We start from the raw sequence: 14,933 nt of genomic DNA, 5'->3' as shown, positions 1-14,933 counted from the left end.
TTCTTGTTTCAATCTTCAAACATTCTCTATTGACTGGCAGGCAAATTCTGTATTAATAGGACAACTAGGTCACAGGAGAAGAAAGCTGAGCTGATAGTGAGGTAGAGAGGTTCCAGAGGCAAATTTTTCTATCTCCCAAAGTTGAAGTGTTGACTTTCATGATCCCAACTCCAGACAACTTCCTCCAGGTAAATTTGCTTCTTGAATCTCAGCTAATCAGTTGGGGCTGGGCCTCCACTCAGATGGCTGAAGATCGGAAGTTATAGAAACAGGATGTAAGCCCATACAACACATAGAACGAACATCAAAGCATCATGATGTTATAAGCTTTTCTTTGATAAACATGTAATCTCTATATCACAGTTTTCTAGGGAGATGGATTCAGCTTGGAGAATATTCCTCTATTCTAGCAAAAGAATTTTATTTATCTAACCTTTTAAATTTAGTTTCCTATGAGAGCCTATAATGAACATAAATAAAGTATTACAGGAATTTCAGGTACTACACTGTGTAAAAATTTATTTTTTAGTTATTTATATATTTTAGGTGTTCAGTAGTTCTTGTATAATGGCTCATTTTTTAGGGTGCGTAGAAGTAGGGGATTATTTTGTTTGAAGAAATGTGATTTCAAATTGCCTGAGTGACGACTTCTTGCTAATTGACCCATCCATGCGGTAGATGCTCACTGACCCATTGTTGGTCCTAGAATAAGCTCATGCTTGGGTTTGTGGGTTTTGAGATACATCAAAAGATGATATCAACTATGAGTCACTGAAAGGATTTTATATTCACAGAGCCTGGCCTAGGGGCTATATAAAGAGAGTGACATTTAAGGAACTTGTACTAGAGAAGAACAGGGTGATTGACATTAAGTCATTCAGGAGAAGTTTAAAATGAAGTTTTTTCTACTGATACTGGTCCTGCAGGTCGTTCCAACTCTTGGAGCTGTTTCTTCGACAAGCTTTAAAGAAAACAATGAGATACTTGTTCAGGTAAGTATTAATGCTATAGTATTTATCTAGTCTGATTTTCTGCCTTTAAGATTTATTGCATTGAGCAGTCTTATCTCAAAAAGTACTGTTTGAAAACTGGTTTAGCAGCTTACTTGATTTTAGCTCTGAATTTTTCTTTGCCAAAGAGGAATGTAATAAAGAAGTATGGGTTTTGAAGGAGTGTTATAAAATTGGTGGGTGAATTTGCCCCTTCTACTAAAAAGGTTAAGCCACACAGCTTTAGTTCAGAATAATTGGTGTTCTACTTCTGTTATGGTATTTCACATTAGCCATTTTAATGCTGGTTAATAATCTGAGATTTGAACAATGTCAATTAATTTAGCCGCTTAAGCCTGCCATGATAATTCAAGAATACTCTTTACTTTCACTATCTCAAATATTTCTTCATGAGCAGTTTTTAAAATGTAACTTTTCAATTCTTTTTTTATATGAGTTCAGATGATTTCCCATTTTCCAAGGCTGTTTCAACTTTGAATTTTTCATAGTTGTCCATCTTATTGAGGACGTTCTACTTTTAAGCAAGAAAATGTTATCCCAACTTAAATTAATAATGCATCCTGACAATAAAGATTTTGTTGCTTACTGATACTCAAATAAGTTTTAAAAAGTAGAAACAAGTTAGAAGGGGAAAAGACATAAAGGTGTTTTCAGTGGGCTTCCAGAAATCAGTCTTGCTAATAGTTTATGACACGTCTTTGACAGCACAGAATATTTAATTTTTTTTCATTGTAATTGTCTGATAGCTGGTTCAAAAACATCAGTGTGAGTTGAATCATATATGCAGAACTCCAATGGAAACCTTTAGATGTACAATAATGTAATACTAAATGTATTTTTTTCAGGACTACTTGAAAAATTTTTATAACTTTCCTCTGGAGACAATTCGAATGACAAAAATGAAAGTCAATACAAACTTCATGGAGGATAAAATTCAGGAAATGCAGCAGTTCTTGGGGTTAAATGTGACTGGGCAACTGGACAAATCTACTCTGGACATGATGCACAGACCTCGATGTGGACTGCCTGATGTTCATCAGTTCAAGACAATGCCAAGGAGGCCAGTGTGGAAGAAACATTTTATCACCTACAGGTGACACTATAGCCATGAATTTTTCTATTTTCCCATAGGTCTGACTTCTAGAAACTGGAACCATTTAGATATAGCCCTAAATCTCATAGCAGATAAGAAGCCTCCCTCAACTATTAACACTATACCTTTGTTAAAATTCATTGTCTCTGGAATAGAGGATTGTTCATCCAGGGATTGTTTGGCTTTCCAGTCCAGACCAGACTAAGAAGGCTGAATGCAAAAGGAGAATGAAGTTAAATCTACAGTAAATAAGACACAGGAGAAAGTTTTATAGAAGAGTTAAGATGAATAAATGCAGAAGTTTTGGAGCAGAGGCAAAAGGCTTAAGCTTCTATGCATGTAAATCTTTCATAATAGTGACCTATAAATCATAAATAAGAATGAATCAAGTTAGAGTCTGTTTAAGGGGGAAGCTATCCAAGGATAAATATCTCTGTAGTACAAAAAGTATGTTTTGTTTTCTTTTTATCAGGACAATTAATTTATGAAATGATTCATTTTCCAATGATGCTAGCAGAAATGAAGTTTCATAATAAGACAAAATTAACACATGGTTTCCATATCTTTTTCTCTTTTTTCATTTTGCTGATAAAGAATCAATAATTATACTCCTGACATGAAGCCTGAGGATGTCGACTATGCCATCCAGAAAGCTTTTCAAGTGTGGAGTAATGTGACCCCCCTGAAATTCAGAAAGGTTACTGCAGGCGAGGCTGACATTATGATCCGTTTTGCACCTGGAGGTAGAGAACTTGGACTTACTTCATCTGTGTCATTTGGCATGATCTATAGCATATAGAGAAGGGCTAATTTTCTTCTCCTTTTAACAAGCTCATGGAGACTTCAGTCCTTTTGATGGCAGAGGTGGAATCATAGCTCATGCTTTTGGACCTGGATCTGGTATTGGAGGAGACGCACATTTTGATGAGGCTGAACTTTGGACTAAAAACTACAAAGGTAGGCAAACAAACAAACAAAACCCCCCAAATAAAATAAAGACCACTAACAAGTTCTAAATTGCATCACCATTCTGAAAATCTACCTTCCAAGAAAGAATTATAGGATGAAAAAACTTGTTCTGATTATAACTTAGCCACTAAATAAAAAGTAACACTGTCTCAATTTTACCCTCTATAAATTGAGGATATTGGACTAGATTACCTTAAAGATCCATTCTTAGAATCTTTAAGATTCTAATAAACAGCCAGTTCTTTAGTATAAACTCAAGAACCTTAAGAACTATAACATGTAAAAGTTGTTATGTGATCAATTTTGACAAAGCAACCCATAAACTCAAGAGAATACAGATACTAATTTTGTGTGTGCTAACGATCCTAAAATAATGTGGCCATCTTCATGATCCATTGTACGTTGACAGTTTCTTAGATTTATCGTGACACAGAAAGATGATGCTATAGAGAAATTAGAGATCCTTATAGAGATACACAATGTTATATGGTCATGCAGTCTCTTGTGGTTCTGGGATAAAAATTTCAGAATGTCCAACTGATCATTTAATAATACCTTGTGTGTATTTACAGAGGGGCTGTAAGTCACCATTCTTATCAATGAGTTGGAAGATAGGGATAATTAGTCTCCCCTGTTTGGAAGAATCACTCTCCACTGGAAAGTTCAAACTATCATATCAGAAGATTTCTTAATCTCTCCATTGGAAATCCTAGATTACATGACTGACTCATGTGGAAAGTAAATGGAGAGAAAGTTATCAAGAATGGGCTTTATTCAGCATCCCCCTTTCTCTGGCTGGTAACTGTCCACATTAGATGGCAATATTTTACATACCAGGAAGACTGTTTGTTTTAGTCTGACACATAGTCCAAAACTTATAAAATTATTGAGTGATAAAAGGATTTTTACATTGCCAAAAGCCAAATGATGTAGGATTAGGTTTTTGCTGAGCTGAAAATTCTCAGCTAGACATGTTAAATTTGTCTAAATTTTATACAAGCGAATTTGAGTTTTATAATAATTTCATCTGACATGGGAGACTTGTACTGGTTAGTTAGAATGTTTTGGAATTCTTAAGGCCCATAGAAAAATCATTTAATATAGTTTTTCACAGTTAGAGGAAATTGAGATCAAGAGAAAAGTAGTGGCAAGCTTGTGGAAAAGCTGGGGTCTGAACGTGCATTTTCTAGTTCTTATCTTGGTCCAATGTAAACTTCCTACATGTTCACGTTGCCTTATTTTTAATTGTCTTGATTCTATATTTTTAAAAACTAAATTATTTATAAAAATTCTAACTTAAAGTGCTCATTATCAACCTAATTTTTTTGCACATTAAATGAATAAACAATTAGTTCAATTGTTGCTGAGTTTCTATTATAGTGTTAGCTGATGTGGGTATTTGGCTGCAGAGATGAGAAGGACCCAGTCCTGCCCTGGAGGAGCAGACAATCTGGCAAAAACCAGAACACAAACAGAAATCCATTATTTTGAGATAAGGACCAGTGATGGTCTTTTATACAAAGTATTATATGAATTGGGGATAAGATAAATTTAGGTTTAGGCCAAAATATAAAAGGCTTTGTTTACTCTTCCCTGTATTAATGTAGAGTGGGAAGAATGACAGAGTCTGTTTCTTTTTCATTATCTAAAAGAAGTTAAAGCATTTCCAAGTTAGTTGCTAAACCCCATCTGTTACAAGGAATGTTCCTAGACATTCTGAAGAGAGGTGGAGATTCTATGTTCATATTTGGGTGCTGGAGAGTATTTCAAGGCCAGGCCCTGAGACTAAGAGGATTGTGGCCCTGGGCAAGACAGTTATGAGCTTCAGTTTTGCCACAGAAAAAGAAAGACAGAAATAAATGTATTAGACTAGAACACAGATTTAAAACTAACAGTAAGGGGTTATTCAAATCTTCTGGGATTTGAGAAACTTGACAGTTTCTCTTGACAGTTTCTCAAATAGTGCCCTCTTTCCTACCTACAACGGTGCATTCTCTAGGGCATACAGAAGAAATGAACAGGCATGACTATAATTTGGCAGTGTAAATGTGCCTAAGTTATAAGCATAGTCTCTGATTTCATTTAGAATTGTGTATAGTTAAAGGATGAACTTTAGATACAAGAAATTTGAATTTGAATCTTGGGTTCTTGGCTCAGATCTTTATTTGGTCAATTAATCTTGTTGATACTGTGTCCTCATCTTAAATAGAGAGTATGGTGGCTGTCTACCAGTTGTATAAGGATTAGACAATACAATACAATACAATACAATACAATACAATACAATACAATACAATGTGGTATATTTCTCAGTGACTCATAGTACCTGGCAATTAATATGGCCTTTTATTGGAGTTTAGTAAAGAATGGTTACTAAAGACTTTATACATCCACTCAAGATTAATCAAAACTGGAAGCAGAATAAAGTTGGAACGATCTAGAAGAAATGAGAACTACTGAACACAGCTATGAGTTATTCTAGAAATTTTCACAACATAATATATTTCATTTGTGTAATAGTGCAGTGGTCCTTAACCAGAGGCAATTTTGCTCCCAAGAGGACATTAGACAAATGTCAGGAACATTTTGGTTGTAAAAACTGAAGATGGATTTGCTACTTATTTAATGGTAAACCAGAGATTTCTAAACATCTACAACAAACAATTATCTGGCCTATATTGTCAATAGTGCCAAAGATGGAAAACCTTGTGCGAGGAGGGAAAACAAGTAAAGGATTCCCAAATGTTACCTTTTTCATTATGTCAGATTTAAATTGTGTTATCGTCTTCTAAATGCCATTATATATCATTGCTCTTTTTCCCTCCGGGTTGGTTTCCTCTTAGGCATCAACTTGTTCCTAGTTGCTGTTCATGAGTTTGGTCATTCCTTGGGTCTTGACCATTCCAATGATCGAAAGGCCATAATGTTCCCCACCTACAGATATGTGGATCCCAACACATTCCACCTCTCTTCTGATGATATACGTGGCATTCAGTCTCTCTATGGTGAGTTGAATTTGTTTACCATTTTGTCTTATGAACACTCATTCTTATGAATGGTTTCATGATATCTGCATTTGGACAAAACCTTAATATCTATATTTGCTTTTAACCTCATGAAAATTCTGTGAGGTAGATAGCACAGATATTATATTCATTTTTACAGGTGAGCACAAGAGACCTAGTATGTTAATGCCAGAGACAAAAGCAGAACTAAGCCTTCTAGCCTCAATCTGTCCTTTCTATCTAACATAACATTGTCAATTAGAGAAGGCACACAGAGAAAAAATTTAACTGGAACAAAAAAACCAGTGAATAGATTTTTTCCCTCCATGATGTTTCAAACACATGGGGGAAAAAAATCTTTATTGTATGTCTTCTGTTAAAAAATCATAAATTGCTTTTAATGCATTTTTCATCAAGAAAATTAAATGTTTCTTATTGTTGTTCAATTACAGCTGTCCCCATTTTCCGCCCATTACTGTCCTCACCCTACCCTCTCCACCCCCCATATTCAATCCTCTACCTGCCCCCCACCCCTGTCTTTGTCCATTGGTCCTTTATACATATTGTTTCACCACCCTTTCCCTTCTTTCCCTTGTTGCCCCCCTCCAACCTCCCCTCTGGTCACTGTCAGTTTGTTCTATATTTCCATGTCTCTGGTTATATTTTGCTTGTTTGTTTTGTTGACTAGGTTCCACTTACAGGTGAGGTCAGATGGAATTTTCTTTCACCACCTGGCTTATTTCACTTAGCATAATGCCCTCCAGTTCCATCCACGCTGTCTTGAAGGGTAGGATTCTTCCTCTTATAAACTAAAATACATATTTTTTCTAATGCTTCTTGAAATTTTTTTTTTTTTCAGGACGTCCAGAAAAGGACAAACCCTCATCAAACCCTGACAATACAGAATCAGCTGTCTGTGATCCCAATATGAGAATTGATGCTGTCACTACAGTGGGAAATAAAATCTTTTTCTTTAGAGACAGGTAGGATCATTTTTATGCCTGACCAAGTGCAAAAGTTCTGTCATATGGTGGTTTTTGTTGTTGTTGTCATTGTTGGAGAATAATAGAAAATAGTGGAAAATTAAGTAGATGGAAATTGTGAGTAGGGACTTGGACTTGATTCTTTAGGCAGTGGAGAGATCTTGAAGATTCTGAAGCAAGACAGTGGTATGATTATATTTATGTCTTAACTAGAAAACTGGCATCAAATAATGGATTTGCAGTAGGAATTTAGGTTGGGGAAAGATAAGATAGGAAACAAAGAAGCCAGATGATTTTAATCATAGATAAAAATAGTGTCTGGAACTAAAGCTCTGAAAGAATGGCTATTTAAAGGATTTGATTCTTGATTAGAGAGAAGGGAATTCCAGGATGATTTATGGTTTCTGTCTTACAACACAGACCGAAACAGATATTGATGGTGTGGGGGGGTATAGAAGATTAATATTTGGTAGGGAGGACAAATGTCCTTCATTTTTGAAACTCAAAAACTGAGATACTTGATGATAAGTGACTTCCTTTATATTACAAAACTAATGAATGGATTGTGGAACCAGACAAGAACCTAGATCCTTTGATTCCAAGATCCAGGTTATTTCCATATAACCATTTGCCTGTTAATACCATTGCTATTATCAAAGAATTGATTAACATCCTTTTCTTGTGCTGCTCTTACTCAGACATCCATGGAACAGAATATGAAGATAATGGGAGGAAACTAAATTATTTCACAGGTCCTTTTCACCCACCTTTCATGATTCTTGAGTCTACAACAATTTTAACATATATTTAACATTTTACATGTCAGGTACGTCTGGAGGAAGCTTCCTGAGAGTCCAAAGTGGAGCGTTAGTTTAATTTCTTCTTTATGGCCAACCTTGCCATCTGGTATTCAAGCTGCTTATGAAATTGGAGCTAGAGAAGAAGTTTTTCTTTTTAAAGGTAATTCCAACTTTTAGTTTTGCTATTCAGTCTACTTCAAGGAAGAGAATAAATTAAGGAAACACTACTTTTTATAAATAAAGAACCAAAAAGCACTCCAAATTGTATTAATTGTACTCTGAACTATAACCTAAAATAGATTGAATACTTAGATAATACATAAAACTTTCAGGAAAAATTTGTAAAATATAGATTATAATGCTTGTGGAAAAAAAAATTTACGGAGCCATAGGAGGTAGGCCATGTTTAAGAACAAGGAACAATACATTTTGGAACTATGGGACAAGAATGATGTTTGTAGTGAGTCATTATATATTTCTATTACTTTTTCTGTATGATTGAAATATACCTTTTTTCTTTGTGTTCACAGATGATAAGTACTGGTTAATCAGCAATTTGAAACCACAGCCAGGCTATCCAAAGAGTATACATTCTTTGGGCTTTCCTGGCTTTGTGAAAAAAATTGATGCAGCTGTTTTTAACCCACTTGTATATAAGACCTACTTCTTTGTAGATCATCAGTTTTGGAGGTGAGCTTTGATGGTTAGTAATTTGGCCCTTAAGATTTGTGAAACCAGCAAGGAATGGGGTTTTCCAGAAGATGGTTTTCTATGCAAATTCCCAAACATACTTGACCTTCCTGGGAAAAGGATCAAGAGACTATAGGACTGGAATAGTTACTGTCAATCTAATTTTCCTTCTCTGGACTTTTGGATTCTGATTTATGAGGTAACACACAATGTGTTTTAAAAAGAACACTTTAAGTAAAATGTCATGGTATTAATCACAATGGAAAAACATTGGACAATAGTGGTAGAGATGTATTGGACCTAGTCTTTACAGCCAGTTTAGTGGGTGTACAAAGTTTCAGATTCCTTTCCATAACCATTGGACCCAATAAGCAAAATGAGGAGACCATCCTCAGAGGGACAGATGATCTTGCAAGGTCTTTACTAACAGGAAATTAGACAACCAAGTTCTATAAAACAGTGCAAGTCATCAGTGGAAGCATCGTGGAGGGGTGAGGAAAGTGCTTGGCTGGAAATCAGGAAGCCTTGTGTTAGAGTCTTATAGGGACCTGCAATAAATTGGTGAACTGTTTAGGTCCTTGGTTTTCATATCATTTCAGTTTAAACCCTTTTTAGTAAGAGCCTTCCAGGAAAGAAATAGATGAGTTTTGTTGTTCATGTCATGAAATGGTCACATTTATGTCAAGAAAAGTATTTCTGATGGAATTCCTGCTGGTTGGTTATTTATTTATTTATTTATTTATTTATTTGCTCAGGTACGATGAGAGAAGACAATTCATGGACCTTGGTTATCCCAAATTAATTACCACACACTTTCCAGGAGTTAAGCCTAAAATTGATGCAGTGCTCTATCAAAACAGTAAGTAGATTAGAGAACTATGAAGATACTCAAAACCCCCTGTAAAACACTGACTTTCATACTTTTTTTATACCTGCATTCTTTACTTTCCTTTTGGCTCCTTTCTCACTTCATGGGCTCTCATGGACTGGGGCTGAAGGTGGGATGAAAGAAGCTTGAGTTTGTTTGAGTGTGTATTTGTGAATGTCTTTATGAAAGGTGACCCTAAGCAAAATTGTTGACTGGGTCAAGATATTTTGTTTTTTCTTCCCACCCCCATGTTCTTTTTACTTCCTCCATCAAGGCTTCTGTGTGCCCTACCTCAGTTCAACTGAGTTCTCCATCTAGAGTGTAACTTTTCACAAAACATTTTCATGTTAATAGTCAACCTTTATATCTAAACAAACATCTCAGTAAAATTAATGAAGATATTTAATGGTGAAATGATTGGCAGTAGGCAGATATCTGGGGGCCAAGGAATCCAACATGTATATACTTGAATCAGACCTTGTGTAATTTAGATAATCTATAAAAACACAGATTTATGCTATCTTTTTTCAAAGAAATACAATCAGAGAATAAAACTGTTGTTTTTTGTTATTTTTTTAGGGCACTACTATTTTTACCAAGGATCGAACTTACTTGAATATGATGTACTTCTCCAGCGTGTCACCAAAAGGCAAAAACAATGTTGACTTTGGTTGTTAGGAATGGTATAATTACTAGTGTTTCTCAACTCACTCCAGTTTAATAAGTATTTATTTATACTTGTTATGTGCCCAATGTGCAACTAAGTAATGACATATATCAAAAAATAAAATCTGTAGGATATAAATAAATGATCATATAGGTAAATGATTATACAAAACACATAAGACTTTATTTTTTAAAAGTCCCCATTGTCAATTTTTACTTGACTTTCCTATTAAGTTTAAAAATAGATATCTTCAATGGGCAAGAGCATATCTTGGTCCCTAACATCCTTAAACGGAGAGATTATAATTATTTCTCTGGCTTAACCAAAATTAAGAAATGATTAGTTTCTTTGACCATTAAATATTTCCACAAGGGTATCATTTTAATTGGAGTAAAAATAGAATATACCCAGAACTTAAAAATGATAATAAGGTAAGATATAATTAAATTGTATAATTATGGTGATAATGTAATTATATTCTGTTGACAGTGTTGACTGTTCTAATATTTTATATAAAGTATATGTATTTATGTTGTTCAAATAAAAGCATTGAAAGAAAGTATTTGGCTTTTAAGAATTTTTATTGAAAAATGGAATGTGTGTTTGAAAATAATTCTGGACTTACCCCTAAATAAAGCTAATTTGTGATTATACTACGAAGTGGATAGAAATATGGCAACTGGGAAAAAAAAGAAAGTTGTATTTGCTTTGGCTACTTGTTGAAAGGCACCTGAATACTTAGTCTCAAGTCAAGAAAACTTCTCCAGACTGCATACAGTCCCAGGTAGCACCTACAGTGTAGGGCCGCAAATCTAAAGAAAAGAAGGGATGAAATAGGAACTTTCCATTTGGGTAAAATTTTCATTGCAGATCAAATCTCACACTATGGGCCATGTAATTGCTATGTGACCTTGGCAAGAGAGTAAATCTAAGCTTTCTTAAATTTAGGAGAAAATATTAGTGGTACCCATCTCAGAGGTTTATTGTGGGGAAAAAGAGTGATTAATGATATATGGTGAGAACATCATGCTGGTAGCTTGGCCTGCCTTTTATCAGTTTTCTCCACTACCTTGACAGACATTCTCCCTATCTTCCGGATTGTACATATATTAAAGCATCCTCTAATGTCTTACAGATTTGTGGAATGCTTAGAGTTTTTTAAGATCTAAGAAAAGTTGAAATACATTTTGGCCCAGATGACTGTTTTTGGCTAGTAGAATGAACTGAGATCAGGAAAAAGATGAGGATCAAAAAGTATCTAGTTGGAGATGGAGCTTTCTGTCCTTCATAGCTTAGAGCCATTCTCAAGTATTATGTGCTCCTTCAGTATAATAATCCTAGAGTTGTCGTTACAAGGAGTAAGGTCAGGTCATCTTTAGAAGAAATGTTTCCCTATAGGAAACTAAATGTTAGACTTCCTTCAAAAGAAGAAACTTCTCACACAGGATTAGCATCAAAAGAAAACTTAATGGTATCTGGGTTGAGATATCTTTGGCCTTAGGTAATTCAGGACTAAGAATTTCCTCTTAAACATGGCTATATTGGAATAGAGGCCCAGAGGACACCCCTCTCAGTTTCATGAGTGTTCATATGTCGCACTGCGTGTCAACTAGATGGGGTGCGGTGCTGTGGGGGAGCGCCGCAGAGAGCAGGGCGCTTTCTGAACCTGAGGTAAACCAGCTGGGGCCAGCTGAGGACGGAGCAGGGCTCTGAATCCCGCAGAGCTTGTTCCGGGGTTGTCACGGATGAGGGGGGATAAACACAAAACGTCGCAAACACCTTTCTGTTGCTGGGAGAGCAGATGGGGGCACTTTCCTCGTAGTGGAGAAGCCTGTGGCATATCCCCCTAGTGGGGAAAGCCCCATCACTCTTTTTTCCAAGACTTTTATTGAAAATCTTACCAGTGGAGCCAGGTAACAGGAATGCACACATACACTTGTCACATTAACATGTTAAGTTTCACAGAGAATAGATGCCTTTAAGAAAACAAGTTGACAGGAACTCACTGATTTACATGGGTCTGAGAGGAGACCAGTATAAACAAAAGAGAATGAAGATAAGGGCAAGCTCCTTAATGATAAAGGGTAAGGGGTGTAAATAATGTGAATGTCCTCATAGCATGACCTGGCCAGAGATCCGAGGGAAGAACAAAGCACACTTTAAAGAATTTACTTTTAGGCCTGGTTTCCCTGGCAACCACCAGACCTGATTTGGAGCTGACTCCTGCACTGTTTCAAGCCTGAGCCAGGCCTAGGGAGGGAACCACGAAGAGATAAGGAGACTGCTTTTCGGCTACAATGAGGACTCTGGTCATGTCCAAGCGAAGCCAAGAAGTGTGGGGGTCTTTTTGCCTCTTCTCCGTGTCCCCCAACTTCTTGCTACTGCTTATATCGGTCGATGCCTGGCTAAGGTTGCCCCTCCCCTGAGGGGGTCTAACCCATCATTGGCAGGGACCATCACAAAGCAAAGCAGAGAGGCAGGGGCTACACACCTGTCAGGGGGGAAAGGTCATGTCTCCTCAGGAGCTGTTTCTCCAAGGCATCCTGATTATTTTCAGCCTTGGGGCCCTCCAGCCTGTCAGCAGGGTTATAGCTCCTGAAACCAGGCAGGGCATTTCCCAACATTCATGAAAAATACCTTTAAAGATTTAAAAGTAAACCCTTTCCCCTTCTACTTCTATTTGTGTTATATTGTAAATTTTTTAAACAAATCCTTATAATGTTAAATGTATGCCAGACACTGTCCTAAGTTCATCACACAGTGTTCTAAAAAAATTCTTAAATTTAACTAATAATAATATTAATGATTATTAAGAAATAATCACCTAATTATTAAAATTATTAAGCAAATACCGTCATTCATATTTTTCAAATGAGAACACTGAGGCAGTAAGAGGTGAACTAATTTTCCCAAGGTCACATAACCTTGGAGCTGCCATTCAGAGCCAGGCAGTTTGATTCCAGAATCTGTTATTAATCACTGCAAAATTCTGCCTTTCAAATTTATAAAGTAAAAATAAAAAAATTAAATAAAATGAAAACTGACATGCCATGCTATTTGTACTTTTATTTGGCCCTTCAATCAAAAGTCTTTAACATGTCATAGGAATTTTTTATGTGTCCAAACTGGGGAATGTTGGGAAACGCCTTGTCTGGTTTCAGGAATTGTAACCCTGCCAACAGGCGGGAGGGCACCAAAGCTGGAAATAATCAGGAAGCCTTGAAGAAACAGGCTCCTGAGGAGACATAACCTGTCCCCCCTGGCAGGGGTGTAGCTCCCGCCTCTCTGCTTTGCCATGGATGATTGGTTATCAGCGACAAGTAAGTTATCTCCAGCTGAGGTACACAACCTAAGACAGATGCCAATAGAATATTGGCAGCAGACAAGAAATTAGGAGACATAGAGGAAGGGCAAAAAGATCTGCACCCTCGGCTTGGCTTGGACATGACCTGAGTCTTCATTCTATCCGAAAGCAGTCTCCTTCTCTCTTGGTGGCTCCCTCCTCCCACCTGGCTCAGGCTTAAAACAATGAATCAGTCCTAAACCAGATCTGGTGGTTCCCAAATCAGGCCTAAAAGTAAATTCTTTAAAGTGTGCTTTGTTCTTCCCTCAAAAGCTGTAGCCACCTCATGCTGGGAAGGGAATTTACATTATTCACAGACCCTAACCCTATACCCTTAGGCACTCTTATGTTTACTACACTCTCCTGTTTAGTCGTCTCTCTCGTTTACTAGTCTCCTCTTGGACCTATGTAAATCGACGTGTTCCTGACATTTGTTTTCTTCAAAACATCACCCATTCTCTGTGCGCATTAACATACTGATACAATGAGATGACCTGTGCATTCCTGTTACCTAGCCCCACTGATACCCTTTTCAATAAAAGCCTTTGGAAAGAGGGGTGAGAGGGGCTTCTCCACTAAGAAGGAAGTGCCCATGTCCTCTCTCGCAGCAGAGAAGTGTTTGTGACAATTCCCGTTTATTCCCCTCATCCGTGATGGGCTCTCCAGGATTCAGAGCCCTGCCCCCATCAGCTGGCCCCAGACCTTAACCCTCAGATCCAGGAGCACCGCGCTCCCTGCAATGCGCTCCATCCCCTGGGGCAGTCGCTGCCTAGACCGAGGAACCAGAGCGGCATTTCCCTATGGAGGCGCACCCCGTCTCACTGCCGCGCGATGCCACAGGGGAATACTATTTTGCCTTGGACAAGGTAATGGTAATATCTTGTTAATGTCAGGAAAAAAATGTCCAAGACTTGAAAATTACAGTTGTCTTTACAATGGAGTGTTGGACATTGTCTAACAGATCTTCTGTGGAGTAGCTGATTTTATGAAAATGTGAACCTGATGCTGTTGTTCTGGAGGTCTGGGGCCCCAATGGTCCAAGACCCACTGTGGGTTCTTCATTTCTCACAGGGAAGAATTCAAACATGAGCCAGCATAGAGTTTAAGGTGAAAATGAGTTTTTTAGTGAAGCAGTGAGACTGAAAGTGGGCTACTCCACAGACAGAGCAACTCCCCTTTAGCAGAATTTGATTCTTTTACTGAGATTCATTTAATTGAGGAGGTATCGTATTCACTAAGGGGAAAGAATATTTAGGATATTCCATGAAAGGGGTGGAGATTTCTTAGAGAAGCTCCCTCTGCCGTTTTATGTCATTTTTTGGGTTTTACAATTCTGACCTGACCATGGCTGCGAGTGGTGTGTTCTTTAGCATGCTAATATATTATAATGAGTGTATAAGGCTAAGGGTTACTGTTAGGTGAAATTAGTCCTCATATTGGATCAAGCTGGTCTCTGTCAGTTTTAAGGCATAAATCTAGTGTGGGGTGGTTTTACTTCCTTATTG

The 14,933-nt window shown here is 37.1% G+C and overlaps 1 protein-coding gene across 1 annotated transcript; it reads left to right on the top strand.

Moving 5' to 3' along the window:
* The first annotated feature begins 1,861 nt into the window (after positions 1–1,861).
* Positions 1,862–10,542, top strand: MMP12 (matrix metallopeptidase 12). The gene is given in 10 exon segments (XM_054592599.1): positions 1,862–2,103; positions 2,698–2,846; positions 2,935–3,060; positions 5,916–6,077; positions 6,937–7,060; positions 7,887–8,020; positions 8,391–8,550; positions 9,306–9,409; positions 9,998–10,067; positions 10,069–10,542. Coding segments are annotated over 10 exon segments (1,260 nt in total). The 5' UTR covers positions 1,862–1,900; the 3' UTR covers positions 10,097–10,542.
* Positions 10,543–14,933: the final 4,391 nt, after the last annotated feature.

Source organism: Pteronotus mesoamericanus, unplaced genomic scaffold (assembly GCF_021234165.1).
Source record: "Pteronotus mesoamericanus isolate MK-2021 breed Mesoamerican mustached bat unplaced genomic scaffold, CSHL_Meso_final scaffold_36, whole genome shotgun sequence".
Taxonomy (NCBI): Eukaryota; Metazoa; Chordata; class Mammalia; order Chiroptera; family Mormoopidae; genus Pteronotus; species Pteronotus mesoamericanus.
Note: the sequence above shows the minus strand (reverse complement) of the source record. Positions and strands in the feature narration are given on the sequence as shown.